Below are 23,570 nucleotides of genomic sequence, written 5' to 3'. Positions count from 1 at the left end.
ATTTTCAGCTGTGGTTCGTGCAGTGATGTCGGCCAGTGCATTCCCTTGTCCGACTAAGTCTGTCACCTTCTTGTGTGCCTGGCATTTGATCACTGCTAGTCGTTTGGGGAGGAGAACCGCTTCTATTAGGGCAGAAACCAGATCTCCGTGAAGGATAGGGGTGCCGTGGGACGTCAGGAATCCCCTCTCCCTCCACAGGAGCCCAAAATGGTGAACCACCCCGAAGGCATACTGGCTGTCTGTATATACGTTCGCGGTGGTCCCCGTGGCTATGATGCATGCTCGTGTGAGGGCTATCAGCTCTGCTGCCTGGGCAGATCGTTGTGTGATGCAGGCTGTCTCAACTACTGTTCGGGCTGTCGTGACTGCATAGGCAGCTGAAGTGGTGCCATCTGGGAGCTTGATGCATGAGCCATCTACCCATAGCTCTCCATCGGGGTCTGTGAAAGCAATGTCTCGGAGGTCAACTCTACTCCTAGTCTGTTCGTCAGTAAGGGTCACACAGTCGTGTATGGGAGGAGCGTCGGGGTCATTTTCAGGTAGGGGCAACAATGTGGCAGGATTCAAAGTCGTGCATCTCTTTAGTGTGATGTGGGGTGCAAGTAGCGTCAATTCGTACCCTGTCAGTCGTGCGCTAGTCAGATGTTGAGTCTTGGTTTGTTCAGAAGGGTGTCGACTGCATGGGGTACTAACACAGTGAGGGAGTTGGAAAGTACTATTCCCTCGCTCTGACGGATAGAGACAGCAGCGGCAGCTACTGCTCGAAGGCAGGCGGGCAAAGCTCTGGCTACAGGATCAAGAGTGGCGGAGAAGTAGGCACAAGGGCGCTGCTTTGGACCTATAGACTGAGTCAGGACAGACAATGCACACCCCTCCCTTTCGTGGGTGAAGAGGGAGAAGGGTTTGGAGTAATCCGGGGTTCCCAGGACGGGCGCTGAACAGAGGGCGTCTCGTAATTCCTTAAAGGATGATTGACACTCAGGGGTCCAAGGGAGCGGGAAGGGGGCATCTTTGGCCAACAGGGCAAGTAGGGGTTTTACAATGAGGCTGAAATTGGGTAACCATTGTCTACAGAAAGAGGTTAGGCCAACCAGGGAGCGGACTTGTTTTTGTGTCTTTGGGATGGGGGTGTCTAGGATGGTTTGGATCCGGTCGGGTGTGAGTTTCCTCCCTTCTTTGGACAGGAGATGGCCTAGGTATGTCACTTGCGGTTGGCAGAACTGCAATTTCTTTTTGGAAACTTTATGGCCATTTTCCGCAAGAAAGTGTAGGAGTTGAACAGTGGCTGTGATTGCAAGTGGGGTGGTGTCTGCCGCCAAAAGGATATCATCGACATATTGGATCAACACCACTCCATCCGGTAGCTGGACAGCGTCCAGCTGTCTTTTGAGGGCCTGGCTGTAAATACTAGGACTTTCAGTGTACCCCTGGGGAGCTCTACAAAATCGGTACGAGCGGGGTTTCAGGGTGAAGCCGAAGAGATAACGGCTGTCCGGATGGATGGGGATAGAGAAAAACGCATTCTTGAGGTCGATAACAGTGAAGGTGGTGGCAGTGGACGGGATGAGGGTCAGGATGGTGGTGATATCTGAGACTACGGGGTATTGGGGTACAACCACTTTGTTAATTTCTCGCAGGTCGATGATGAAGCGGTACGCTTTCTCATCTCCTTCGCCTTGCTTCTTAACAATAGGTAGGATTGGGCTGTTGCAGACATTGCTAACTACTTCTTCGACCACTCCTGCATCCACCAGAGACTGAATGATCGCTACCAGTGCCTTCTCGCCCTCGGGCGATATCCGATATTGTGGGAGTTTCGGGAGCATAGCGTCCTGTCTTACAGTTATATGAATAGGGTCAATCATCATTCGTCCCACATCGGAGTCATTTTTGGCCCATAGGTACGGAGGCAGGGTATCAAGCAAGGACAGGTCAGCATCAGTTATGGAGCACATGTGTCGTGAGGGGCAGGATTTGGGTATGTCTGGGTTGTCGTACAGGATGACTCGTATTCCATCTGGGGAGCACCTAATGGTAGCTCGAAAATGTTTCAGTAAGTCAATGCCCATGATAGCGTCGGGGGAGTTGGAGGAGAGCAGAAATGTTGCGTCAGTGGTGTTGCTCTCTAGGTCAAAGGTGATAGGCACGGACAGGGGGTTAGTGGAGGGCGTCCCATCGAAACCTATCGATGTAATGTGTGAGCCAGACAAGGGTGCCCTTGGAATCAGTTGTTTCGATAACACACTATGTGTCGCCCCAGTGTCTACCAAAAATGGAGACTCTGTACCCAGGACCTTAGCAGTGACATAAGGACCTTGCTGGTCAACACAGAGCTCGACTGGATCCCTCCCTTGCCCCTGGCAGTCCTATGCAAAATCGGGGGCATTCTCACCGTCTGATAGTTGATACTGGTTCTGTCGGGGGCGGTCAAATAAGTTCAATCTCCCTGATCTGTCATTGTTGGTGTCGTTTGTGTGCCCCCGTCCTTGTCCTCTATTTCTCCACCGCATCCCTGGGGTCCCTGTTTCTGTTCATCTCTAGCAGAACCGGACACTGGGATTTCCAATGGCCGAATCCTTTGCAGAAGGCGCATTGGTCATTGTCAATGTCTCTACGTCCAGTGTGGGGTGTTGGGGTGTTATCTTTAGGAGGTGGATTTCTGGGGGTGGTCGATTGGTAGTTCCCCCTTTGGGGGTTTCCGTCCTATCGCTATACCTTGTATCTGGGCTATCATCACCCTTTCTTTCAAATCTTTCTTCTTTTTCTCGGACGCCCTATCATTCTCATTCTTCTGGTGCTCGTAATACTGGGCCATCTGTAGTATTGCTGCGGGTTTGGAGGCCCCCCAACTACTCTCGCTCGTCTGCAGTTTTTGGGAGACCTCCTGTGACAGACCCTTCACATAGTTTTGTACAAACAGGTTTTGTCCGGTTGCGGTGGTCATGTCTTGGCCACTGTAGTCGGAGAACACTGTCTCGAATCGGGAGAAGTACTCTGATACATCTTCCTGTGGTTTCTGACGACAGGCCGTGACTATCGACCAATCTACCTTTTTCTCTGGGATCAGTGTCTTTAACTTCTGAACTAATTTGTCTGGGAGTTCTAGTATGTCTTTTACTGGTTTCCTTCCAGGCTCTCGCTGTCTATCTAGCTCACCGAGTTGCTCCCAGGTATGCCCGAACAGATCTGTGTGGTCAGCCTTCCGGATTTGCTTCCACACGTCAGCAGGCAGGCATAACCCGAAAAACAAGTCAATGTCCGCTAAAGTCATTATCGTTGAACCCAGAGCTGTGTTCATCTCGGTATAGAACGCTGTCGGGTTCTTTCTTAAATCGGGCAGAGTTTGTCTAAAGGTTAGGATATCTTGTCGGTCCCATGGTTGATAAACCCAATTGTACACAACCCTCCCTTTTGCATCTGCGTGATTAATATCATCGTTTGTCCCCAGACCATGTGGCGGAATCCAATATGGAGCCGCTTCTCTGATGGGCATCATAGTGTTGGCTACTTCTACTGAGGTCGTTTCAGGGACTGTAACCTTGGTTTCTGGTTTTTGTTCCGTGAGGTGGCGGAAGACCTCAAGCGTCTGCATGAAGAGATCCGTCGCCTCACATTCAGTCCCATCTCCGACATCAATCTTCCTATACAGTGTGGTCAGTTTAGCGGGGCACTTACTCTGATACCTATCCTCATATGCGTTCAGGGTGTGGTAGCTGAATCGCAAAATGAAGTGCCGTCTGTGGCTATCGGCATGCGAGTTATACATACTCATAGTGTACTCTTCACTCTCCCTTCGTTCCACTAGTGTCTTTGCTATTTTGTCAATCCCATCCCGTTCATCTTTGCTCAATCTGTTTGATCTGGCTGGTGGGTGCTCGCTAGCCTCGGGGGCATCTGTTGGTGCTGCTAATGTGGCTGGTGCGGAGGCCGTGAGGGCTGGTGCACTAGCGCTAAGGCCGTTCTCGTTCGTACTCAGGGCCTGCAGGCGTTGTTGGCAGGGAGCATATGGAGGGGGCATGTAGATGATTGGGGGACCTAGCAGTAACTCATCGTTCGCCCGCTGTTTGGAGGGCAATTCAGGGTAGAGCGTAGAGGGGGTCCTAACAGGACATTGACCTGTCGACCCTGATTCTTGGTTTTGTGCAGCTTCTTTTCTTTCTTTTATTTCTTCTTCTAGTTGCTTGGCGGCTAGGTGGGCTGCCTTTCGTAATTCTTTCCCTATTTTTGCTTCTTCTCTTTTCTGTCGTTGTTCCGTTTCTTTGCGCCACATGCCAATACTATCGAGCATAGTGGGCGTGGTCTTATTTTTCTGGAGCGCTATTTCTAATGTTTTTATTTTATTTTCATCAAAGGAACCTATCAGTGGCCACTGACTTTCGGGGTCCTTCTTTGTATATTTATGCCATAGCTTAGTATAAGCTATAGCGACTAGTCCATGCTTAGTGAACATGTCCTTATTAGTGGTGCCCTCCAGTGGAGCTGGATGGTTCATCTCTAATAAGCGGTCCGGGCTGTACAGGCTACCAATCAGTGGGGAGAAGATAGGCATGACGGGTTACAACGGGGACAAAGGTCTGCACTACCTATCTTATCACGGCGGACAAAGACTAGACAGAATATTTCTATTCTACGTTGTTTGTAGGCCGTGAATACCTCAAAAAGAACCAATACCGAACACTTAATGTACGGTCAATCAAACAATCAATGGGGAGAATAAGTGGGTACGACGTGTTAAAGTTTTGCGTTACCCACTCTTTCTCTACCTGCAAAGAGAGACCTTGTTCTTCCCTGTTTGCAGACAGAGAATCTCCAGACAACAATCCACGAACGATAGTTCGGGAAAACAGTGGGGGAGGAAGATAGGCACGACGGATTAGGTCTGCGTTACCTATCCTTCACTGTTTGCAAAGAGAGAGCCTGTTGTTTCTCCGTTTGCAGACGGTGAATCTCCAGAGGGATCAACAAAGCGTAATACTAGTATTAGCCAAAACAAACAATCATTTCTCAGTTTGTCGTGTTTACACGACCTTACCCGGACCGCATGGACGGTTTCCTGTCTTCCGAATCCAGCGCCCGATCGTCCTCTCTTCTTCGCGATGTTCGTGGCACTCCTGATGGTTCCCAGTCAGGACCGTAGATCACTCGAGAGAGGTCTGTTGGGATCTAGTGAAGGTCGGATGATCGGCTGTCAGACGAGGGTCTATCGGACACGAGCTCTCCCGATCGTTGCAGTCGTTCACTCTGTCGTCGGGACCTCTCCCACTGGATCCACGTGTCGCTGATGGGCCCCACGCTTTGGGACGCCAATTGTGGAAAAAGGGTAGGGCTAAGACCTTTTTCAAGATTTGCCCGGCGCTAACCGCCTTTGTACCATTCAAATTACCAAGCAATGAGGCAGGCGCCGGAGACCAGAAGGCAGGAAACAGAAGTTTTATTCCGACGGAGCAGAACACATCAGATCAGACAACAAGGTATCGTCTCGAGGTGCTCTAACAGCCTCTCTGAGGCCTGGCCTCTTATACACTGGTTTATGGCATGTGACCTTTCTTTATTACAATCAGGATATTGTGAAGTAAGGAAAAAACATCCCTGTAATCCTCGTGCCAATCCCACCCCACATGCCTCCACAATAGAGGTCCTCAACCTGCTGATAAGAGGAGGGGGTCATCACGCAGCTGAGTGTTCTGCCGATTCTTAGGATGTGTGCGCCTGATCATATCCCCTGGGGTGGGGAGGCCATGATCAATAGTGGGTCCTTTGAAGAGGAGTGACTTCATATAATAAGGGGCAGTAAATGGTATCTCCCGGCTTAGGCGATGGCCTCGGATCTGTGTGGACAGTCGGACTCGGGGGAAGGGGTCATCAAAGGAGTGGTATTCATGCCGCGTGGACAATTGAACATCAGAGGGATGGCTCATCAACAGAGGGGTATTCATGGAAGGAGAGGAGGTGTTGGTCAGGCGCGGGCGTGATTTGCCAAGGACAGGGTCATGCAGGAGGAGAAGGGTTATGCTCATGTGAAGGAGGGAGGGGGGAGCCAGGGTGCGCGGAGGGTGCCTGCAGGGTCAGAGGAGCGCGCTGGCGATCGATCGTGGACAGGGACGCCATGATACCTAAAATGGCTGTCGTGTACGTTGTACGTGGGTGACAAGCTGGCGCAGATGATGTTCAGCTCGTAAACTAAAATTCCACAAAAGTAGCCATAGAGCTCGTGCCTGTGGAACAAAGAGGTACAGGGGTGTACTCGCTGTACTTCTTGATCCCAAAAAAGGACGGGTCCCTCAGACCCATACTGGACCTCAGGCCCCTAAACGAGTACATCCTGTCAGAACACTTTCACATGCTCACTTTACAGCAGGTTCTACTGTTGCTCAGTCAGGGAGATTTCCTCGCAACCCTAGATCTAAAGGATGCATATTTCCATATACCGGTACACCCGTCACACAGAAAATATCTCAGATTTACCATTCAGGATCAACATTATCAGTTCAAAATTCTCCCCTTCGGAGTAACAACAGCACCCAGGGTGTTTACCAAGTTCCTAGCGACAGTGGCTGCACACCTACGGAGACAGAATATTCACGTCTACCCTTATCTGGACGACTGGCTTGTCCAAGCAAAGTCGGCCCAGCAATGTGCCACCCACATGTCCCACACCAGTCACCTACTTCACAGCCTGGGATTTTCACTGAATTATCCAAAGTCCCACCTTCAGCCTGCCCTCGTACGACAGTACTTGGGCGCGACAATAGACACTCTGGCAGCCAAAGCACAGCCAAATTCAGTGAGGATCAACAGCATTCAATTGCTGAAACAAAAATTCAGACCACAACACTCGCTTCCAGCACGAGTGTTCATGCAGTTGATAGGCATGATGGCCTCCTGCTTCTCCATAGTCCCGCACGCGAGACTACACATGCGTCCGCTTCAGGAGTGCTTAGCACGTCAGTGGAATCAGGCTCAAGGACAATTGAAAGACCTAGTGTTTGTGACCGGTCGCGCATACAACTCTCTGCATTGGTGGAACCCACAAAACCTTTGCAAGGGCCGCCCGTTCCAAGAGCCTGTACCACAGATCATACTGACGATGGACGCCTCTCTCCAGGGATGGGGAGCTCATGTACTCCACTACACAGTGCAGGGACTATGGACAATACAGCAAAGGAAGATGCACATCAACCTTCTGGAACTGATGGCAATCACATTCATTTTTCGCTTTAAAGAAAGAAAAGCAATAGGAAAATTGTATGTGGCGAGAGTTGGTCCATCTGTTTTAGGGTGGAAGGACCAGAAATCGCTGGATATCATTCTTAACCTCAATAGCAAAGAACAGGTTTTGATTTCATGTGAGTCTGAGGATACAAAGAAGTGGGTACTTAAGGAATTTCCTGAGGTATTTTCAAATCATATGGGAAGACTGAAGGATTTTACTCATTGTATTCATTTGAAAGAAGGTGCAATCCCGAAAGTCCATAAAGCTAGAAATATACCCTTCATAATACGTGATGAGGTCAAAGGGGAACTGGACAAAATGATAGCAAATAAGGTTATTGAACCTGTTGAGGCAGCTGAGTGGGTTTCGCCATTGGTCGTAGCTCGCAAATCCAATGGCAAGGCCCGTCTCTGTGTAGATTTGAGGTATCTAAACAATAACATTTTGGTGGACCAATTTCCTTTACCAAGGATTGATGAAATGCTCTCCTTAACACGAAATGCAAAATGGTTTTCTACGCTTGACTTATCAGCTGCTTATCATCAGGTGGTTTTGGACAAGAACAGTAGGCATCTGACATCATTCTGCACACCTTTTGGCTGTTATAGGTTTAAGCGAATGCCTTTTGGGCTAGCATCAGCCGCTGCAGTGTTTCAGCGTATGATGTCCAATCTCTTCAGCCATATCCCTGAAGTCGTATTTTTTCAGGACGATATTTTGATTATGGGAAGAGATAAGACACATCATGATACCATTCTCTGAGAGGTTTTAGAAATACTCAGAAGCAATGGATTAATAGCTGAAGGGACTAAATGTAAGTTCTCTGAAAGGTCTCTTACGTACTTGGAACATGAGATTGGCACCTTTGGTATCAGACCTAAGACCGAGTTGGTCGAAGCCATTCCTAAAGCTTCTGCACCCAAATCCAAGGATGATCTGCAATCCTTTTTGGGTTTAGCAGAATTTTATGCGAAGTTTGTAAATAATTTTTCCCAAAAGACGTACGAAATGCGTCTTTTGATGAAAAATAAGGTTGTGTTTGATTGGAGTGATGCTTGCCAGCAAGCTTTTGAGAAAATAAAAAGAGATATAGCACATGCACCGACATTACAAGGCTTTGATCCTCAGGCTGAATCCATTATAACCACTGATGCAAGCGCTACTGGTATTGGTGGTGTCCTTACACAGATGTCCAGTTCTGGGAGTGAAGTAATTATTGCCTTTGCCTCTCGTTCGCTATCGCCTTCCGAAGAAAAGTATTCGGTCATAGAGCGAGAGGCATTGGCGTGTGTTTGGGCCATGGAGCACTACAGAAAATTTGTATGGGGAAAGAAATTTTTACTGAGGTCTGATCATAAACCTTTGACAAAACTGCTCACCGCTGAGGGTCTGTCCAGAGCATCTGCCAGGATTGCCAGATTGTCGATGAGGTTACAGGATTACGTATATGATGTACAGTACGTTCCTGGCACCAAAAATGTTATAGCGGATTTTTTAAGCAGGTTTTCTTTACCACTTAAAGAGTTAGACAATGATCCATGGAAAGACTATTGTGTTGCTGGTGTATTTGATGACGTTCCTGGTCTTTCTAAACAAGCCTGGCAGAAGGAATACCAGGAGGATGCAATTTTGCACGTGGTTAAGGAGAAAATTGCTAATGGATGGTCAAATGAAGCTAAGGTTGATCCAAACTTAAGGCCATTTTGGGAGGTTAGAGACGAGTTAAGTGTTGAGATGGATTTTGTTTGCAGGGCAGGAAGGATTATACCTCCTTCTGGCATTAGAAACAATATTATCGATATAGGCCATGAAGGGCACCCAGGTATAGCTCGTACCAAGAGAAACATAAAAATTTTGTATTGGTGGCCTAAAATGGATATCGATATAGAAAGGAAGGTCCGTGAGTGTTTCAGTTGGGAAAGTGCAGACAAAAGCCAAAAGACTTTAAATCCTCCTTTGTCGTCCTTTGGATGTCTGAATTTACCTTGGGAATGTGTTGCGTTAGATATCATTGGACCTGTCTGTTGGCAAGATGGTTCTTTAAGATATATTTTAGTCTTAGTTGACCTTTTTTCTAGATGGTTGGAAGTAGAAGTCATCCATGTTGTGGATACTAAAGCAGTAATTAGATTCCTTGGATGATGTTTCTTGAAAGAAGGTTTTCCAGCCTCGATTCTAACGGATTATGGCGTCCAATTTAAGTCTAAGGCTATGAAAATATTTTTAGGCAATATTGGAATTGAACAGAAGTTCACAGCTTTGTATCACCCTAGGGGTAATTCGGTTGTTGAAAGAGTCAACAGAGTTATTAAAGGGGTTTTGCAGTTAGCAAAAAGAGGCAATACAATTTTCGAGGATGAACTGAACAAGCTCATTTGGACGTATAGAATAACTATTCATGACACTGTTGGTGAGAGTCCTTTTGGTTTAATGCGTGGAAGATTTCCCCACTGCAAAATTAATCCGGGCTGGATGGGCAGGAGCAAAAAGTAAAATTGGGATGTCGATCGTGTTAAACACTCCATTAGTATCTCTCAGGATAAGAATAAGAACTTCTTTGATAACAAATATGGCACTAGAGAAGTTTCTGTGAGAGTTGGGCAATGGGAAAGAGTAAAATCTGGTAGGAAATCAGGAAAGTTGGAATCCAGATTTTCAGATCCTATGCGTATCGTTAAAGTCATGAAAAACACTGTTCAATTTGAGGATGGAGGCATTCACCATATGAGTCGCATAGCTTTAGCTAAGACTGGCCTTACCTCAAAAATTTGTGAGGACAAATGTAGAGATTATTGGTGGTTGAATGTTTTTTCAGATTTAAAGGAAGGGGATGTCCCGGATGTTGTTGAACCTCTTGATAATGCAGCATTGCCTGGAACAAGCTCTTCCTTTCCTGAGTGTCTCGATGGGTCCCTCGCACCTCTCTGTCCTGATGCGAACACTATTGTTGGTCCGAGTCCTGATCCTGTAAATCCTGCACAGGGTGTTTCTGAACTTCCTTCTGCAGAGGACACACAAAATGCTGGTGTTAAGACTAGCAGTTTTGGTAGACCAATTCGCATTCCTGGCAAATTTGATGATTTTGTTCGACTGTAAATTATTATTTATTTTATTTCTTTTGAGTTTTAAGGAAGGGGGATGTGTGGTGAAGGCATGTTGCTTTAAGACCTGGTAGAATTGTTATATGTAATGGAACCTTTTATGCTGTACTGTACTTAGTAGGAATGTTATGATTCAGTATGCTGTTTCCTGTTGGTACTACTGCATGCACTTTATTTCATCTGAACTTCTACTTGAATAAATACCTAATACCACTTCAAGGAGTTCGTCTTATTCATGAAGAGGTCATTACACAATCTTCATGGCAATGAAGGCATTCAAGGTACATTTGTGCAACAAAGTGGTGTTGATCCGGATGGACAACATGACTGCCATGTACTACATACAGAAGCAGGGAGGTACCCACTCTCCACAGTTGTCTCATCTGGCTCAGAGCATGTGGAAATGGGCCATTCACAGAAACATCTTCCTCATGGCAGAACACCTCCCAGGCAAGGACAATCAGATGGCGGGCCTGCTCAGCAGGCACAGCCACCAAATGCACGAGTGGGAGATACATCCATCAGTACTCCACCCGTACTTCCAGCAGTGGGGTCATCCAGAGATAGACCTATTCGCCACAAAGGAAAACGCAAAATGCCAAAACTTTGCCGCCAGGTTCCCACACCCACTGTCGCAGGGAAATGCGATATGGATGAACTGGTCAGGCATATTTGCGTACGCTTTTCCACCAGCACCGCTAATACCGCTAATACCGCTAGTGGCACGCAAACTGAGGCAACACTCCATGACTCTCATCCTGTTTGCTCCAACGTGGGCACGCCAACCATGGTACACCACGTTTCTAGAACTCTCAGTGGTACCGCATCAAAGACTGCACCTCACACCCAGACTCTTGACGCAGAACCATGGCGACATTCAGCATCCAGATTCGCTACAGCTCAACCTGGCGATCTGGCTCCTGAGGTCTTAGAATTTGGCTACCTCAACCTGCCTCCTGACTGTATGGATATCATAAAGGAGGCACGGAGGCCCACAACTAGAGCATGCTATGAAGCCAAATGGAAGCGTTTCGTCATTTATTGTGCCAATAATGACATTAATCCGCTAGATGCATCTACGGAAAACATCATCTGTTATCTACTACATCTATACAAATGCAATCTGGCCTATGCTTCCATTCGTATACATTTATCCGCAATGGCAGCTTATCTTCAAAATAGGCGGCATCTCTCACTTTTCAAAGTGCCTGCCATCAAAGCTTTTCTGGAAGGACTCAAAGAGTTATTCCTCTCAGGCACCCACCAGCACCTGTATGGAACCTGAATCTGGTCCTTACCAGACTGATGGGTCCACCTTTTGAGCCTCTCCACTCATGCGAAATACAATTCTTAACGTGGAAAGTGGTTTTCCTTATAGCAATCACATCGCTACAAAGCGTTAGTGAACTTTCAAGCACTGACTATCCAAGAGCCATTCATACAAATTCACTTCAACAGGGTGGTACTACGCACTAACCCTAAGTTTCTGCCTAAGGTGGTTTCACAGTTCCATATGAATCAAACTATAGAACTACCAGTGTTCTTCCAGAACCCAGATTCAGTGGCAGAAAGAATCCTCCACACACTAGATGTTAAAAGAGCTCTCATGTACTACATTGATAGGACAAAAGAATTCAGAAAGACCAAACAACTGTTTGTTGCCTTTTCACCACAACACAAAGGCAACCCCATTTCAAAAGCAGGTATAGCCAGATGGATCGTTAAGTGCATACAGATTTGCTATCAAAAGGCTAAGTGCACATTAACGATTCCCCCAAGAGCCCACTCAACACGTAAGTTAGGGGCATCCATGGCTTTCCTGGGAAACATTCCCTTAGAGGAAATCTGTAAAGCAGCCACATGGTCTACCATACACACATTTACCAAACACTACTGCGTAGATGTGCACTCCAAACAGCCGGCAGCTGTAGGACAGGCTGTTCTAAAAACACTTTTTCAGACTGCTGCAGCCGGCACGGGCAGCCGCTGCTAATGGAGGAACTGCTATGTATTCTATGCACAGATATGAATTCAGCAGCCCACATGCCTCGAACCGAATATGCTACTTACCAGTATACATCTGTTCTTGGCATGTAGGGCTGCTGTCATTCATATTGCCCGCCCTCCTCCCCGGCGCCTGTAGCGGCTGCAGCACTCGGAATTACTCTTAGCATGGTCATCACTTTCAGTACTACACTCCAACTCTGCCACAATAGCGAAAAACAATCTGGGGATGGAGAGGATGCCCATGTGCACTGTAGTCCAGGGGAGGAGCCACCTATCTCGTGATACTTAGAAGACTCTTCCAGGACAACAATGTGCAATCATCCGGACCCAACACTAGGCGGCGATCTATGCACAGATATGAATGTCAGCAGCCCTACATGCCAAGAAACCGTTGACTTCTAAAGACAAGGTACGAAGCTAGCGTCCGACACCTCGAAGCCGACGAGACCAGCTTCCACTCCAAAGACACCGTCTTCGGGGCCGAAACCGACAAGGCCTGATTCCGATGCGTCAAAGCCCTCGAAACAGCCTACGACACCGAAAACAACACCTTCAGTGCCGAAAACTACGCCAAAGGACACTGTAACAACTCCTAAGGCTAAAGACAAGCAGCAACCTCGTCCGGTAGCGAAAAAAGCGGCGCCGACAAAGGTTCCACAAGGAGAATAACTTTTCCTGCCAGATCCTCTACAAAAGAAGATCTACATTGACCCAAAAACAGGTCATGTGTCCACTACACCACACAAGAAAAGGGAGGCAGATGCAGCATCCACACCCGTGGTTCCTGCCAAGAAGAAGGACTCTGCCACGTCCCCTGTGCACCCTTTTTCACCTTTACTTCCTTCTCCTTCATCTCCTGCTCCTCTTAACAATTCACAACAGATGTCTCCTTCACATTCTCCTCCTTTATCCTCACACTCACCTCAAAATGATGATGAGTATAGTTTAGGAAGAGGGATAGACACAGATGAGCCTTTCCCATACCCTACAGGTGACAATCTGGGAGTACCCAAACCCACAGGATATACCTGATATTCCTGACCCACAGTCATACCCATCAAAACCTTCTCCCCAGAGGATAACATTGGCTTTGGGCACCTATTGAACAGAGCTGCCATTTACTACGGGGTCACTATGCCATTCTGATGAGGCAGAGGAAGACTTTCTCTTAGATACATTTGAACAATCGCAAAGACCTGTTCAAATTCTTCCTTTGATCAAAGGGGTCATTAAACATTCTCCAGAAATTTTTAAAGACCCTGTACGTACTAGGATTTTGAACCTTAGAATTGAAAAAAAATATAGGCCTGCACCTGCAAATCCAACCTACATTAAAGGACAACTACCATTAGATTCACTAGTTGTGTCAAATGCTAGGAAGAGAGCAAACTCACAAACTTCAGGCGAAGCACCCCAACCAGATAAAGAATCTAAGGTCATAGATGCCTCAGGCAAAAGAATAGCAGCGCAAGCTACCAACATATGGCTTATAGCTAGTACGCAAGTCCTCCTTTCACGATATGATAGGGCTCATTATGATCAGTTAGAGAAACTGCTAAAACATCTACCTGACCAATATAAAACACAGGCAAATGATCTTATACAAGAAGGCAAGCTTATTTCTAATGCCTCAATCAAGTGCGCACTAGATGTAGCAGATACCGCATCTAGAGCTGTAGATACTAGTGTCGTATCTCGAAGACATGCGTGGCTACACATTTCAGGGTTTAAACAGGAAGTACAAACTACCATTTTAAATCAACCATTTAATCAAAACCAATTATTTGGACCAGAAGTAGACACAGAACTTGAAAAAAATGAAGAAAGATACAGACACTGCCAAATCTATGGAAGCTTTACAGTCCACACAAACTAGAGGTTCCTTTTGTCGCGCCTTCTATAGAGGGGGCTCCAAACAAACCGGTGCAGACAATACAACATCCTTCAAATCCAACACACAATCATCCTCTAACAAGGGATATTTTAGAGGAGGATATAGAGGGAATAACAACAAAGGAAGAGGTCGGAGTAACAACAGTATTCGAACCTCTTCCACCACAAAACAGTGTGGGGGGCAGATTAACGCAATTCCTGCCTGCCTGGAACTCCATCACAACAGACAAGTGGGAAGACAGATTATCCAGTATGGCTACTGCCTAGAACTTACAGCAACCCCTCCACACATACCGCCCAGGCAAAGTCCAATGTCTACAGAACACCTTACTCTGCTCAAACAAGAAGTTGTGTCACTTCTACAAAAGGATGCAATACAAATAGTTCCTTTACAAGAACAAGGAACAAGGAACAGGTTTACTCGCTGTATTTTCTAATTCCCAAGAAGGACCTCAGGCCCCTCAATCATTACATACAATCAGATCATTTTCATATGATCACTTAACAACAAGTGCTCCAATTGCTGTAACAAGGCGATTTCCTCACAACACTAGACCTGAAGGACGCCTACTTTCACATTACTATACATACTGCTCACAGAAAGTATCTAAGGTTTGTATTAGAAGGACAACATTATCAGTTCAAAGTCCTTCCATTCGGAGTGACAACGGCACCACGAGTATTCACGAAGTGCCTAGCAGTAGTAGCAGCACATCCCAGGAGACAACAAATACATGTCTTCCCTTATCTAGACGATTGGCTCATAAAAGCCAATTCAAACAATCCATGTGTTCAACACACACATTAAACATTACACAACTTAGGGTTCACAATCAACTACACCAAGTCGCACCTGCAGCCCTCTCACATACATCAGTATCTAGGGGCTACCAAAAACACGTCTACGGCTCTAGTGTATCCCAATCCAGCAAGGATACAGAGCATTCAAGCCTTAGTCACAGCCTTTCAACAGCAACAATCTCTGCCAGCCAGAGTGTTCATGAGACTAATAGACATGATGGCATTTTGCATCTTCATAGTACCATATGCAAGACTACAGATGCGTCCATTACCGGAATGTCTAGCACAACAGTGGAACCAGGCTCAAGGTCAGCTCACAGACCTGGTGTTGGTAGACAGCCGCACGCATCGCTCTCTACAGTGGTGGAACACCAAAAACTTGGCAAAAGGGCGGCCGTTCCTCGAACCTGTTCCACAACTAGTGCTCACAGCAGACGCATCTCTCACAGGATGGGGAGCCCATCCCCTACATCATACAACTCAAGGACAATGGAACAGTCAACAAAAATTGTTCCATATCAACCATCTAGAGCTGCTAGCAATATTCTTAGCACTCAAAACATTCCAAGTACTAGTACAGAACAAAGCTGTCTTGATCCGGACGGACAACATGACAGCCATGTATTATATACAAAAACAGGGGGGGGGGGGGGACACACTCTACAACTGTCCCAGCTCGCACAGAACATTAGGAGATGGGCCATTCCACGGAACATATATCTGTTGGCAGAGCACCTTCCAGGAGTTCAGATAGCAGATCTGTAGAGTATGCAGACACAACAAATTCACGAATGGGAACTACATCCGCAGGTTCTTCAACCATTCTTTCACAAGTGGGGTCATCCAGACATAGATCTGTTCGCCACACACGAAAACTCAAAATGCCCAACCTTCGCGGCCAGGTTTCCACACCCGCTGTCCAAGGGCAATGCGATATGGATGAACTGGTCAGGCAGATTTGTGTACGCTTTTCCGCCCCTACCACTGATACCATAAGTAGTACGCAAGCTCAGACAACAGTCTCTCAAACTAATCCTAGTAGCTCCCACATGGGCACGCCAACCGTGGTTCACCACACTGCTAGAACTATCTCTAGTTCCACACCAAAAGCTACAACTGACTCCATCTCTGCTAACGCAGAACCATGGAGACATCCAACATCCGCTAGCAACTTCTTACTCCAACCTGCCTTCTTTCAGAAATAAAAACCTACAATAGGGCCTTTACCGGAGCATCACCAAGAATATGGAACTCCTTCCCACCCGCTATCAGAAGAATCCCTTCTCTAGCACGTTTCAAAAAAGAGGTCAACACCTTTCTCATGGGTAAATTCCCCATCTAAGGCCTGCGTCATCCACCACTTTAAGACAGATGAATCCAAGTCTATTGCCTCTCATCCAGCTCACCATTCTCTCCGCCGAGAATACGTGGGACCTTTGTTTTTACTGTCACTAAAGGTGATTTGAACCTTCTCTTGTATCCCCCTCTCTCCCTTTGTTCTTAGCACCACACCCCTAGCCATCCTATCTGTTGATTATGTATTTTTCTGCACTTTAAACTGTTTTTGTTCACCACTGTACCTTGTAAAGCGCACTGATACCCTAACGGGTCAAGTTTGCGCTCTATAAAACTAAAAAATAAATAAATAAAATAAATGATCCTCTCACTCGAGCCATCTCCTTATTCCCCATATGTGGCTTAAAAACTTGACCACTGCACACGTAAAGAGGGATCTAGTGTCCGATTTGAGGATACACAGGGCAACCTGATAACTCTGTGTGCCCAATTGTTGGCAAATCGGCTTTAGCCATCTAGACCTAGGCTGCTCATAAGCAGGACATGCGAACATCACATGGTACTTTGCATCCTTGACAGTCACTTTGACTTAGATCATTGGTATGCCACTTTTAATTCGCCAACCGGGAGGGTGACAAACCTAAATTGAATGTATGGCATCCTATCCTGGGGAGCCTGAATTATATCTAAAAAGGGTTCCAATAATCTAACCTGTTTGTGCAAATAAAATTCTATGGTGAGTTTTCCCTGGTCAGGCTTAGTGGACTCTTGTTGCACCACCCAGTCCTAATAATGTTGCTTTAATATATCTTTTTGGAGCAAGGGTAGATCCGCGCTTTTACATGTTGGCTCGAGCCCTACTTCAAACACCAACCAATTTTCTGACATTCCTGATCCATCCTACCTTATTGCACCTATGTAGGTGGATTACCTCTGATCGAGCTTTTGAATAAGGCAGTAGCTTCGGTGTCCTCTGGATACGAACCCAGTATTGCAACGGGCACAGCTTGGCTATATCTCCTATTGGTCGTCCGCCCATATCTAACATTAGGGGTGTAAGTGGGGTACTTTGGGGCAGCGTTATGAGTTTCCTTAGGAATTTATGCTCTAATCTACTGACCTCCGGTATGGTTTCAAATCCCCATAACCCTGCCCCATACAGGCCTCTGCTGACCTCTTTCGAATCATAAACCTGAGGACCCATGTTCTTTCCCAAGGGCTCCTGTGACGAGCTTGGGGCCCAGGAGCATCTTTGTCAGGTGGGGCGTCCAAGTCATTTAATAAGAAAGACGGATGCCTGGATAATCAAAAGTGCTGACTCTTTCCAAGTGACATTTGTTGGACTCATAGGGGTTGAAGGCCATTTTGTTTTTGTGATGTTGATCACCAAGCCCCTAGTATTACAGAAGAGATTAAATCTGTTAAGTAGTAACTGTAGCCCCGCCTCCTAAGTTACCCCTGTGATCCCCATCTAATCTGGGCGTAGTTGCCTTCATGCAATCCAAACAACCAGGCTGAGGTGCAATCAATCAGGGGTGTATAAAGTGCGCTACTTACCCGTGAGTGTCTCAAGGCGCTGGGGTGAGGGAGGGGGAGGAGCAGCTCCAGATCAGTCGAAGAGCCAAGTCTTGAGGTCCTTCCTGAACGTGTGCAGGGTCGGGGAGCTTCTGCTGTTCACAGGGAGCTCGTTCCAGGTCTTGGCTGCGATGAAGGAGAAGGCTCTCCCGCCTGTTCTGCGTCTGCGATTGCAGAGGACCTCTGCCCAGGCGAGGTCGGCGGAGTGGAGGTCTCTCTTTGGTACGTGGAAGGATACGCTCTCCTTGAGGTATTTTGGTCCGATGTTGTTAAGGGATTTGTAGGTGTGCGTGAGGAGTTTGAAGGTGACACTCTTCTCGACGAGGTCTTTTAGGTGTTGGGTCATGTGTTCGTGACGAGGTGTCCCGAGGACGAGTTTGGCAGCTGCGTTCTGGATGGTTTGGAGTTTGTGTAGAAGGGGTCCTGTTGATTCCAGCGTATAGGGCGTTGCCGTAGCCCAGTCTGCTGGTTATGAGCGCGTGGGTGACTGTCTGCAGTTGGGGGGGACCCATTTGAAGGTCTTACGGAGGATGCGCAGGCAGTTGAAACTGGGTGACATGACAGCGTTGATCTGCCGGTTCATGGAGAGGGAGGAGTCGAGGATGATGCTGAGGTTTCATGCGTGGTCTGTAGAGGTGGGTGGATTCCCGAGGTAGGGGGGCCACCAGGTATTGTCCCAGGCGGAAGTTTAGGGTCCGAGGATGAGGACTTCGGTCTTCTCTGAGTTGAGCTTCAAACAGCTGTCTTTCATCCAGGCTGCCACGTTATTCATTCCTTCCTGGAAGCAGAGTCTGGTGTCTTCAGGATTCTTCGTGAGTGAGAGGATGAGCTGGGTGTCGTCAGGGTAAGACACGTTGCTGAGCCCATGCTGTCTGACAATGGCGGCTTGGGGGGGCCATGTCGATGTTGAATAGTGTGAGACTGAGCGATGATGCCTGGGGTACCCCGCAGTTGATATCAGTGGGTTCGGACAGGAAAGGCGGGAGTCTGATCCTCTGGGTTCTGCCGGAGAGAAAGGATTGGATCCAGTCAAGGGCGGTTCCTTGTATCACGCGTCGTGAAATCTGGCTGCGAGCGTGCGGTGAGAGACGGTGTCGAAAGCTGTGGAGAGGTCTAGAAGGATTAGGGCCGCAGTGTGTCCCTGGTCGAGTAGCATGCGGATGTCATCAGCGGCGAGGAGGATGGTCTCGGTGCTGTGGTTTCAGCGGAATCCAGATAGCGAAGCGTCCAGGATGGAGTTCTCTTCGATGAAGGTGGTCAGTTGGACATTTACAAGTTTCTCGGTGACTTAGGCCACGAAGGGGAGGAGAGAGATGGGCCAGTGGTTTTTCAGTTCCGTACGGTCGGTCGAAGGTTTCTTGAGGAGGGGTTTAACCTCTGCCCGCTTCCAGTCGTCAGGGCAGATGCCGGATCTGAAGGAGGAGTTGGTGGTCCATCCTAGTTCTGGTGTGATGGCGGCAGCCCTGTGGAATATGTGCGGTGGGCAGGGGTCCTTTGGGGCGCCTGACTGGGTTTTCTTCACGGTAGGGGTGATGTGTTCGGTGGTGGCGGGATCCCAGGTCATGATGGTTGGACGGTCGGCGGCGATGGGGAGAGGGGTGTTGTACGGCATCTGTTCGCTGAAGTTATCGTAGAGGGCCTTGATCTTCAGATGGAAGTAGGAGCTGAGCTTGTCGCAGAATTCCTGGGAAGGTGTGACGTCCGTGGCTTCGCTGGGGGGTTTTGCGAACTGCTGTATGACATTGAATAGTTCCTGGGCGTTGGAGGCATTGGCTTGGACTTTGTCTCTTATGAATGTCCGTTTGGTGTGTCTTATGCGCTGGTGGTATTCCTTCAGGGCGCACCTGTGATTGTTCTGTGCTACCGTGTTTTTCTGCAGGAGCGTCTGGCTTCTTTTAGATCTGTGGTGAACCAGGCGGCCTTCAGAGGGCGATGTTTGGCGGGGTGGTAGAGGGGTGCGAGCTTGTCGGCACAGCAGGAGATCCAATGGTGAAATTCCACGGCTACGTCGATTGTGTCGGTCTTTGCGCTGGGGGGGGTTTCATAGGAGGGTGATGTTGAGATGTTCCTCTCTGACCTTGCTCCAGTTCCGACGTGGCACGCCCGGGGTAGGCTTGGGTGCGGTGGTGGTGTTGAAGGTGAAGTGGACGCAGTGGTGGTCCGTCCATGGGTGGTATGGTTGAAGCTGATGTTCGTCCTTCCCGTGAAAATGGGATTGAGGGTGTGTCCAGCTCTGTGGGTGGGCGTGTTGACCATCTGCTTCTGTCCGAGGATGGCGAGGAGAGTGGTGGAGTCAGGGTTGTTGGATGGCGGCACATACCATAATTTGTGCCTGGGGATTAAATCGAAGGCAGTTTTTAAATCAATGAAGGCTAAATATAGACTGCCCTGGCCAATCACTACTACTAACTACTTTCCAGTAAAGAAGTAGGAGGCGAAATACCTGGTTTATTGTCCCCATCTTTTCCCTAAAGCTGGCTTGGTATTGAGATAAAATTGCATTATCCTCAGCCTTTGTCATGATCTTTAACAAAAGTGCTCTCTAGAAAACCTTTTGGAGGGCATCAATCGGGCTGATAGGTCTGTAGTTGGAAGGCTCGTATGTTTCCTCTTTTTTATAGATGTCCACCTTTGCCCCCTTCCATGACCCTGGGACTGGGGCTCCACTTGCTATAGCGTTTGACAAATGTTAGATATATCGAGCCCAGCTTGTAATATCTGATAAAAATAGATCCCCTGGGATGCCATCCGGCCCTGTGGCTTTTGACTGCACTTTCCGACCGAGGGAAGCCTAAATCTCAACCAAAGTGAAAAATTCATCATTCGATTGCTGGCTAGAACGACTAAATTACACTTGTTGGTAAAACTGTAGTACAATGTATTCTAAAAATAAATCCTAGAAATTTACTAAAAAAAATCAAAGGTTAACGGGGCGTTATAATTAGGAAATCGTTTTTTTTTTTTAAACCTTAGAAATTCACAGAAAAAAACCAAGGGTTAAAGAGACAGCTGAGATTTTACATTCACAAAACCATAGAAATTGTGTGCAATAGATTAGCCTATATGGTTAGCCGTATTACTTTAGTCATTAGTGTTTAGAGTAGTGGTTCAGAAGAGAAAGGACTGTCCCCTGCGTTTAAACAGTTTCCTAGGTGATATGTTCCAGTGAGCTCTGTGCTATAAGCCTCTCACCTGTCTCCCCTTACTTTAAAAAAATCTCAAAAAATCTCGTTGGTATTTTATAAAATATTTTGAAGTTTACTTTACTGGATGATGTCATCAGTGATGTCACTGACCATGTCATGAGTGATATAATATTTGAGGTCATAAGCAGTGCATTGCGGGAGTGTAAGTTATAGTTAGCTTAGGTAAGTATAACTATATATATTTATTTTTTTCTCGGGGCATTTGAGTTGTAGATGACATTCTTTGCATACTCCAGCCATCTAGGGTTGGGTCCAGAGGGTTGCAAGTTGTTTTTCTTCGAAGAAGTATTTCCAGGCAAGAGGTAGGTGACTCCTCCTTTCGGTGATAGTGCAACTTACAACTAACAAAATCCAGACCCAACACTAGATGGCAGGAGTATGCAAAGCATGTGAATCTAAAGCTCTACATGCCAAGAACAGATGCTTACTGGGTAAGTAACATTTTCCATATATATATATATATATATATCACCAACAATCCTTCCTGACGAAAAGATGAGAGGCCACAAGGGGATTAGGGAACAAGCTTGCCGTTTTATTCAGTAATCCAGAACAAGGCGAATGCATTTCGGCGTTGGCCTTCTTCAGCGCCTTCCTCTTAAACGACCTTCGTCCCAATAAGCTCCTCCTGCGTTAAGTACCTTCAGGCACTGAGTTCCATCCCCCATGCAGTCTGCACAGCATTGGTAGTCCGTTTTGATTGTCGCGGACTCCCATTCCCAGCATGCACTGTTCTGGCAAAGTTCGGTAGCTGGTATAGGGAAGTGGAGTAAGCGTGGTTTAGTGCCCGTAGCAGGAGGGCGGGGTGGTTGAAGAGCACCAAACAATCCGGTGCCGGTTCCTGTGTCCCCTCTGACTGCAGCGCCCGTTCTCCCAGGTCAGTTATGGAACAGGAGCGGCCAAATGCGAGGCGGGAAGCCCTGTCGAGGTAAAATATATCTGTCTGTTCCATCCGAACCGGGATGCTTGGCGGACTTCTGGGGATATCGATCCCTCGATTTTGTAGATAGGCTGCAAGCAGCGTGTTACCAGTTATTCCCCAAAGTCTCTTGATGCCGCAGGGCCAACTCTTCTGCGCGTCTGGCTGCGCAGTACATATCACCAACAATCCTTCCTGACGAAAAGATGAGGCCACAAGGGGATTAGGGAACAAGCTTGCCGTTTTATTCAGTAATCCAGAACAAAGCGAATGCATTTCGGCGTTGGCCTTCTTCAGCACCTTCCTCTTAAACGACCTTCGTCCCAATAAGCTCCTCCTGCGTTAAGTAACTTCAGGCACTGAGTTCCCTCCCCCATGCAGTCTGCACAGCATTTGTAGTCCGTTTTGATTGTCGCGGACTCCCATTCCCAGCATGCACTGTTCTGGCAAAGTTCGGTAGCTGGTATAGGGAAGTGGAGTAAGCGTGGTTTAGTGCCCGTAGCAGGAGGGCGGGGTGGTTGAAGAGCACCAAACAATCCGGTGCCGGTTCCTGTGTCCCCTCTGACTGCAGCGCCCGTTCTCCCAGGTCAGTTATGGAACAGGAGCGGCCAAATGCGAGGCGGAAAGCCCTGTTGAGGTAAAATATCTCTGTCTGTTCCATCCGAACCGGGATGCTTGGCGGACTTCTGGGGATATCGATCCCTCGATTTTGTAGATAGGCTGCAAGCAGCGTGTTGCCAGTTATTCCCCAAAGTCTCTTAATGCCGCAGGGCCAACTCTTCTGCGCGTCTGGCTGCGCAGTACATATCACCAACAATCCTTTCTGACGAAAAGATGAGAGGCCACAAGGGGATTAGGAAACAAGCTTGCCGTTTTATTCAGTAATCCAGAACAAGGCGAATGCATTTCGGCGTTGGACTTCTTCAGCGCCTTCCTCTTAAACGACCTTCGTCCCAATAAGCTCCTCCTGCGTTAAGTACCTTCAGGCACTGAGTTCCCTCCCCCATGCAGTCTGCACAGCATTTGTAGTCCGTTTTGATTGTCGCGGACTCCCATTCCCAGCATGCACTGTTCTGGCAAAGTTCGGTAGCTGGTATAGGGAAGTGGAGTAAGCGTGGTTTAGTGCCCGTAGCAGGAGGGCGGGGTGGTTGAAGAGCACCAAACAATCCGGTGCCGGTTCCTGTGTCCCCTCTGACTGCAGCGCCCGTTCTCCCAGGTCAGTTATGGAACAGGAGCGATATATATATATATATATATATATATATATATAATTTCTGTTTCTTTTTAACATAAATTACCATTTTATTACCAGATGTAACCATGCCAACTCACCCAGGGTGTGAGGAGGACCAGGAAACTCTACAGCTCACTTGATTGTCTGTGAAATAATTATTTGTTTTCCCCATTATAGCAGAAGAAGCGTTGAACATGATGCAGGTCTCAAGCAGCATCAAAGAAGAGAGACAGACTATTCCCGTAGCTCATCAGCTCTCTGGGGTAGTTACTTTCTGCCCGGCAGGTAAGATATCTTTTTAGATGGAATTGTATAAATATGTTTC

The 23,570-nt window shown here is 47.4% G+C and overlaps 1 protein-coding gene across 46 annotated transcripts in view; it reads left to right on the top strand.

Moving 5' to 3' along the window:
- The window catches only part of LOC147700405 (uncharacterized), a 700,768-nt gene that overhangs the window by 305,291 nt on the left and 371,907 nt on the right, over positions 1-23,570 (top strand). For all 46 annotated transcript variants that reach the window (XM_086935784.1, XM_086935772.1, XM_086935787.1 and 43 more), the window contains one exon: positions 23,423-23,530. In XM_086935784.1, coding sequence (XP_086791910.1) covers positions 23,423-23,530 — 108 coding nt within the window. The remainder of the gene's footprint in view (positions 1-23,422; positions 23,531-23,570) is intronic.

Source organism: Lissotriton vulgaris, chromosome 8 (assembly GCF_964263255.1).
Source record: "Lissotriton vulgaris chromosome 8, aLisVul1.2, whole genome shotgun sequence".
NCBI lineage: Eukaryota > Metazoa > Chordata > Amphibia > Caudata > Salamandridae > Lissotriton > Lissotriton vulgaris.
Note: the sequence above shows the minus strand (reverse complement) of the source record. Positions and strands in the feature narration are given on the sequence as shown.